Source organism: Mugil cephalus, chromosome 8, assembly GCF_022458985.1.
Source record: "Mugil cephalus isolate CIBA_MC_2020 chromosome 8, CIBA_Mcephalus_1.1, whole genome shotgun sequence".
NCBI lineage: Eukaryota > Metazoa > Chordata > Actinopteri > Mugiliformes > Mugilidae > Mugil > Mugil cephalus.
Window position 1 is genome coordinate 14,325,783 of NC_061777.1, and position 7,833 is coordinate 14,333,615.

The window sequence follows — 7,833 nt, forward strand, 5'->3', positions numbered from 1 at the left end:
ACACAAATGCACGAGCAAGCAGGATTTAAACTACAAACGTCCAGTGAGATCATATGAAACTAAAAGCAGTGATGTGATTCTCTTAGGGATAAGATCATCTGGATTCCTCACCTATTCTGTCTGTCAGTCCCCACATTTTCAGTAACTCTGACTCCTGCTGAATAAAATAAACACACACTGATTTCCTAATAACTGGTGTCTTAATGCCATTCAGCTCCCCAAAGCGTCTCCCTGATTTACCACCTTCAATCAAAGCTTCTTGAGGCTTTGTATGAAATGTTGTGTTCGAGAGTCTCAGTATCTCAGTCTCAGTCTCAGTATCAACAATCTGCAGGGTGGCTTCAGTGTGACCTAGAGGCTCTGAGAAGGATGAGTCAGACATCAGAGCCACAGCTGAAGACTCTTTAAACCACATCTGTGACCTGGCTGTTAAATAAGACAAGATCTTGAAAAGATGGCTGCTCGAGTCCTCAAAGAGGCGACGCGATCTAGTCTGTGTCTTATGGAGGACAGCATCGATTAAAGGTTCATCCTTTCCATGACCTGAACCAGGTGAACTCCTGGAACCCTGCGCAGTTTGTCCTGAACCTGGTCCAGAAAATGAAAGGAGGCCTAAGTCAATTTTATTTCATTTAACTGCATATTTTAGGAGATCATTTTCGTGTTGGTCTGGTGTACACTGTAGCTTCAGTTGTGTATCAAAGCTGGACATATCTACAGGACCTTAACCCGACTCCTGGAATATATGTTCTTAAAGTCATCATCTTACAGTATATTGATGTTATATCCAAAAGTTATCTACCTAAGTTTTTATCATGGAAGTGATTGTTGGAAGATTCCGTCATATGAAAATCAGCAGTAATCCACCCACTGCCAAACTCTGAAATGTCCCATCACCACATAAGCCAGTAACAATTTGCCACCTTTAGTTTTGCTTGTGTGAGGTATAGGTCACCTTCAAATGACTTAGAGTTTTAATTTGTGTTTTTTTTTGTGTGTGTGTGAATTTTGGCAGCAAACCGTTTCACATACTCATTCTGGAAATAAAACAATTAGTCAATCTATGGGAACAGGTTGAAAACTCTCAAAAAGCATCTGTTTGTTACCGCTTTCCTTTTTTCAGACACTGATCTCTTAGAGAATTGGAAGATGTTATTCGTACCTGTCAATGCAAAGCATCTGTGTATTAGTATTAAAAATAATACATGAAACATGAATTCCCCTGTTTATTTGAAGCAAAATTGTACAATGTATTTGGTTTCTAAAACGAAAATGCCTGTAAGTGGACGGTTTTGAAACTTTAAAATGGTACCCATACTGATAGTTCCTCAGAAGTTTCTTGTTTTCTGCATGCGATCGTCCACCAGAGGAAGTTGTGAACAGCGGATCATCGCATACTGATGCTGTCGGTGAAGGAGCAAATGACATCTGAGACTGTATAGTTCACGGTCAAAAGGCTCTCCTGCCACAAAGGAAACAGAAAATATTAACAGTGTTTACCCCAAAATTATGTCATAACAGTTACAAAATACTTCCTAGTTCCTAACTTCAACAAGGTCGTGACACTCTGAAGTGATTTTCTTCTCAGATTCTGTTTTCTTGTTTTTCTTGCTGATCCTAAAATTCTTCAGGTTAGTCACTGCAAACCTCCTGATCTCTGTTCCTGTTTTACCGTTGGACCAAATAATCCCTGATTAACAAATTTCATTAACATAAAACAACAATTATCATTAGCCAAGTTGCTTGTTTTTTATTTATTTATTTTAGGTCCCAGATAGATGCTGGAGACTGATCCACATTAGCAAGGTGCATAGACTCTTATGACATTTTGTTGCATAATGCACAGCAGACAAGGAGACTGCACTGTTAACAATAACGAACTGAAAACAAAATAAACAAAAGCCTCTCCGGCCATGTACTTACCTTCAATAATGTTTTGTTGTGGGGACTCTCCTGGTCGAGCGGCTGCAGATTTTCAAGCAGGGGAAGTGGGTTTGGTCTTGGAGGTTCAATGATAATCGAGTTTCTGGCCTTTACTGTGAAGGCATCCATCCGCCAACATGCTTTTACGTTCACATTCACTCTGAGTGACGTCTACATTGTCAAAGGTGCACACATAAATGTAACGATACGGTCCTTTCACTGTATGTTTACGTCCCTTCGCTGGTTTCTCCGTTCAAACTGAATGTCCGTCCAGTCAGCCCCTGAGGCCGCCAAAACATGGCCGCCACTACTTCCGGTGTGTAATATTTTTCTCATATGACATGCATTTTTTACACATTATTTAGAGCTTACTAATTAAAAAAAAGCCAATGAAGGGAAAATATTTTTATTATTTATTGTTGGGGTTGATTCCTTTTTTTTCATGAAAAAGTTTGTTGTAAATTTGACGTGTAATTAATGAGTCTAGTGGGAGGGGCTTGCATAGGTCAGAGGGGAGGAGTTAGAAGCTGCACACAGGAGGAAAGAGTGCTCCTTCTTTATCTATTTGGGATAAAGAGCATTACATCATAAGGTGTTAGAGTTTTTTTGTTTTTGTTTTCCTTTTTTTGCAAGTATTACCAGCAGGTATAACAAATCTTGATCATAGCTCTACCTGCGACTGCATTTATCCTTCGTTTTTGACAACCCTGTCACAGTCAGTGTGTTTACATGCACGTGAAAAAAAAAACGAATTATTGCTTTAATCGGACTATAACAGGAGAACTTAAGTGCATGTAAACACTTTACTCTGATTAAAATCGGAGTTCTCATTATCCGATTGAGACACTCAGATAATGCGATTGGAATCGGAGTTTTCATCGGATAATGCGTGTGCGCATGCTCCACAACCACTGCGCTGGCATGTGACCCCGGAACAAAAACGTCTAAGAAAGCCAGTCGTAGAAGAAGACAAGATACGGAGCCGCTAGAAGAACAGTCTGAGGGATAGCGCGGACCTTACCTGCACCAGAAGTAGCGCGAACATTACGTACGAGATTTAAAAAATGTACTATTATCCGTCTGGTTGTTGTTTGAAATGTGCCGCATGAACGACTCTTGTTTATTATATTGCATAATAGGTCAACCATAAATCGGGCTGTATTAACGTGGTATTATCCCGCTGAAAAGACACGTATCGCCACCTAGTGTAGAAGAGGAGAACAGTTATTCGATTTTCTTGCGCTGCATGTAAACTGGGACAAGGACTGTAATCAAAAAGTCGAATTTTGAGCATAGCTCGATTAAGCTCTGCATGTAAACGAGTGTCTTGTAAGGTAATGTAGGTATAATGAGCTGCATCACTCTGACTGATATCTATGGTGTTGCCTTGTCATTTTTTTTAGCATAGGATGAGTTCAGTGAGCAGGATGAGTTACTGGGTGTCTTAAATGTGTGACTTTATTGTGTAACTGCTGTGACTTGTTAGGTGTCTAATGTTAAGGGCCTTTTACCGTATATTGCCTGTGAAAGAAGAAGCACCTTCGTTGCAATTAAACAATAAATGCAAGTTCTCTTTTCTCAATTTATTGTTGTTGACATCATATAAAGAGTATAGGCAGGTGTGCCCTTACCCAAGGACATCAAGTGCATCTGATTTCCCACAAAGGAACTTAATGGTTCATCTATATTGTTTGACAATGGTGTGAAGTGTAGGGGAAATTCGCAAATGCCAAAACTGGAATGTGCTGATAAAATGTAGACACAGCCATTCACAAGGGTAAAGAAGTAAAAGGATAAGAAGACTGGGATACAATTTAGAAAGCAGACTTTCTGCACTGTTGAGGGGGCGGGCCAGTAGGGAACATATCACAACAAGGAAACAGATTTTGACACAGCACCTGGCCAGGCCCTCCTCCTCCACCTCCTCCCTCGCTGCTCTGTTGCTGCTGCTGCTCCACTCACACAGGACAAACCACAAGCTGAGTTCAACAGACCTCACTACCCTTTTTGACCTCTGCATTGTAACCGTAGCAGCTATTTTGATGCTACTTTTTCTTGATGAACTTTGACCCTATTATGGATTCAAAACCTTAAAGTGTGTAGTATCATTCCTCTCTGCAACTGCAGGCTGCGCTTTATCTCTTTGATCAGGTGGCAGTTTGAGGTCAAACGCACAGATGCGCTCAGCTGATTCATACAAAGAGCTGTAGAGGAAGGGAGGCACTGTAAACCGGGGTAAGTAGTGAAGCCAGTGTCATTCCTGCATCTGTCATGGGAGTTGAGTGCGCGGCAGGTGCAAGTTGACGTGCCAAAAGTAGCTGGTGCCAAATATAATAATAATAATAATCTGCTAATGTCTCTTGAATGGAAAGAAGAATCCAAATACTTTCACATTCACTGAAGTTATAGTTATATGTTTTGTACAGTGGCCCTTTTAAATGTTGTTTAATCTTGTGCAAGGCCAAGTAGAAGAAAATCCCATGTCCTCAATAGTAGCTAAACATCCCTCATTCACTAAAGTAATGTAAATAAAGAGAAACTGCCACTTATTGTGATGAGTACAGGGATACAGGAAGGTTGTTTTTTGTACATTTTGTTCCCCAGTTGCCACTGCTGGTCCTGTCTTTGTGCAAATAAGAAACGTTTCATGCAAATGTGCTTATGGAAAACACATCCATAAATAAGCTTTGCGGCGAAAACTGCAAAGCTCACATTTATTTGTCGATCTAACTGCAACTCGTTTAGGGTTAGCATTTAGATTTGAATGTCTTTTAGGCCGAGGAGCATTATGATCTGTGTAAATGAGCTTTGGGTTCAGTTTTACCAGATGTTTAACAGATGACCTCGGTGATAGATAGCGTGAAGCAATGCCTCTGAACAAAGCACTGTTTACATTTCCCATTCAGTATTGAAGAATAAACCTCAAAAACAAACATCTGCTTGATGTGTTTAAAGCTATCCAGAGTGTTTTCATAGTAATGGTGATCCATGATGGCACTCGGCTTGACTACCACATACTTAAAACTTCAGTGATGTGTTATTTTTGAGTAGATTTCAAACTCTGTTGCAGCAACTTCAGTGCTAGAGGAGTTCCGTGCGAAAATATTTCCTTGCAAAAATGATATAAAGCAACTCAGACTGCATGCTGCTTGAATATATTGCTTCACCTTTACAGGAAGGGGACCACACTTTGAGTCCTCTGACAAAAGTCCAGAGAGACTCTCAAAAGAGATGGTTGAGGAAAGAATTGAACTGACCTCCTGGTTACGACACTTCTCTCTAATGTCATGTCAAGATTCTGGGCGTAAAGCTTTCACACGTGGTGCTAACTTTTGAAATAACAGGTCTCCACATTTACAGGAGCTGCTGCGCGTTCTGCTTTCTTTCTTTTGGTAAAATTTGTTCTCCGGTTTTAAGAGGAAGTGGTTGCACGTCATATGACCTGCCTGAGGACGGAGACCTACCTTACCGATTTCATATCCTGTGGCGACTGCAGACTTGAAGTTACTTGCAGGAGGAAGTCTTGAAGTTTCCACAAACCCTGCATTTCTACTGAAAATCACAGGCCGTCAGAAAGTTTTCTTTGGTGTGCGCTTCATGCTTCTACATCGGAACATTGACACAGAAACTGGTTCTAAAGGGCAAGGTGTCAAATTTTGCACAACAGTGATGAACTTCTTCATGCAAAAATAAGGGTGTGATTGTATCTTTATTCGGACAAGCTTGAATGCACAGAAATAAAAGAAATGAAGCACTAAACACATTGTTACAGGCAGTTTTGTATGTTAAGTTTTGGAGATTGACAATGACAATGGCAATGACACAGATAAATAGTGTGGTTGTATGGTGTGAAGAGAGCAGCGCGCTACCCTGCACCTACGGGAAGAAAACCACACCCGGATCCCCCCCAGAGCTGTCAGTTCTTCACTTTGCACACGTTCCTTCACCACGCATATTGTCGCGTTCGTCAGTTGCTCCACAGCTTTATATATCATCTGCAACTGAACATGGCGATGACTTCAAAATTGCTAAAGTGCACACATTCAACCAGTCATTGTAACACACTTTATGCTCTCCGCCCACACAACAGTTGCAAACCACATGAAACTCTCTGAAACTCGAATTCCTTTTTGAATTTGGATGTATAATATTACAAATAAAAAAAAGATAAAGAGGAGTTGATGACTTGTGGGTGGAAAAGAGGGGGCAGAGGGGAGCTTATAGCTGACTAAAGGCCATACGCAGCAGCAGCAGCGCTGCGCTCAGCAGGACTGGGCTAGAGGCCACAGCCCCTGCGCTGTTGTGGTGGTGATGGCTCTTGTGGGGCCCGTTGCAGTCGTCTCCAAAGCAACACTCCATCTTGGCTCCGGAGTTTCCGCCATTAGCCTTTTCGCAGAAAGCCTTGTACGTGCACGATTTCATCACAGTGTCTTAAAGAGAGCGAGGCATACGGTTAAAGTGCTTCCAAGTGACTGCGTTCACTTGGTATGACTCTGTGAACCAGATGAACTCATTTCCACAATCCCACTCCTCCTCTCTTCACACACGCAAACAGACATACACAGACAAGCGCGCGGAGGCAGTGGTTATCAGAAACTGGGATAAGATCCAGCAAACTCAGAGAGGCTTACTTTGTGATCCCACTCACACACACGCTAATATGCAAAAGTTTTGGTTTGACTCTTGGTGTGTAGAATATCACCAGAGGAGTTTGAGCTCAAATTTATTCTGCAAAAAAATAATATCTTTAGCAACAAGGTAACAAATGGCTGCATAGATGAGCACACAACAAGTTCCTGAATAAAGAAAAGCAACGTAGACATTCTACAACATGTGTCAAATAGGAGTTGCTTTTATTGTTATGACTTTAAAACCTCCCTTTGCCTATGGAAACAAATGCTATTTTAGGCTCTACTGACTTCCTTAAACTGTGACGCCACACAAGCGCTCGGTTGTCATTGCTGTGCTGACCTCTAGTGAGACACTTGTGCATCCAACCGAATGTGTGTGTGTGTGTGTGTGTGCGCGCGTGTGTTTACTCACTGGGTCCTGTGATGGTGGAGCAGGCGTCGGCGTACTGAGGACAGGAGGTGGAGCCCTGACGGTTACAGTCCTCATCATTGGACGCGACGCATGTGTGACACCTGAGAGCGTGGCCTTCGCACACAGAGCAAGAGAGAGCGCCTGACTTGAGACTAAGCATGTATATTCACATGGAGGGTATGCGCATGCAGACACATGATCATAAGGTTACCCCCCTCCGCCCATTTAGACAGGATACATTGAGCAGATGTCTGCTGCGGACACATTTGCGCACAATAAAAGCTGTAAAATCATCTCAGTTTAATAAAGAGAAATGTGCTACAGAGGAAACTAACAACCTTAAATGTTTCTAGGGTCTGTTTTGAGGTTAAATATCTGGATATCTTTGTCATTGTATCGCCAGCAGTCGATTCATCACAAGCAAACTGATAAAAAATTTAGTCTTGCATGATAGAAACTTACTGTGAGCGGCCAGAGAGATGAGCAGCAGCAGGACTAGAGCAGTCTTCATGGCAGCTGAATAATGGGTCAGTGTGTCTCCAAGAGTCCAGTGAGAGAGTGGATGAGCTGAGGTGAGACTCCGACGGAGGGGACATGGAGGTGGGGTGGGTGGCTGAGGTGGAGCAGGAGGTGGTTTAGCCATGGGAAGGTGTCTGAGGGCATTAAGGTCTTATCACCGTAATCTGTGTGTATGCTGCACAGCCAGCACCCTGTGGTAATGAGACTTAACCAGTCAAGCTTTAACAGGGAGACGGAGTTACAGCCCAGTCCCGTCAACAACAGAAATTTGAGGTCATTTGATAGATTAGACTCTACAGCTACTGTTTCTGACTGTGTTCTTGTGACTGTAACATGTAAGGTTTAAGC

General features: G+C 42.1%; 1 protein-coding gene across 2 annotated transcripts; it reads right to left on the reverse strand.

Annotated features, from left to right (window-relative positions):
* Nucleotides 1–5,613: 5,613 nt before the first annotated feature.
* On the reverse strand, nucleotides 5,614–7,598 carry si:ch211-113d22.2. 2 transcript variants are annotated; one of them, XM_047592324.1, is made up of 3 exons: nucleotides 7,429–7,598; nucleotides 6,967–7,107; nucleotides 5,614–6,353 (listed from the first exon to the last, which is right to left on the reverse strand). In XM_047592324.1, the coding sequence occupies exons 1-3, from the start codon at nucleotides 7,475–7,477 to the stop codon at nucleotides 6,142–6,144; spliced, it is 402 nt and encodes a 133-aa protein (XP_047448280.1). In that variant the 5' UTR covers nucleotides 7,478–7,598; the 3' UTR covers nucleotides 5,614–6,141. The 2 variants fall into 2 exon arrangements, with proteins under 2 accessions (XP_047448280.1, XP_047448281.1); XM_047592325.1 differs by having other exon boundaries at nucleotides 6,967–7,080; nucleotides 7,429–7,590.
* Between the last annotated feature and the right edge of the window lie 235 nt (nucleotides 7,599–7,833).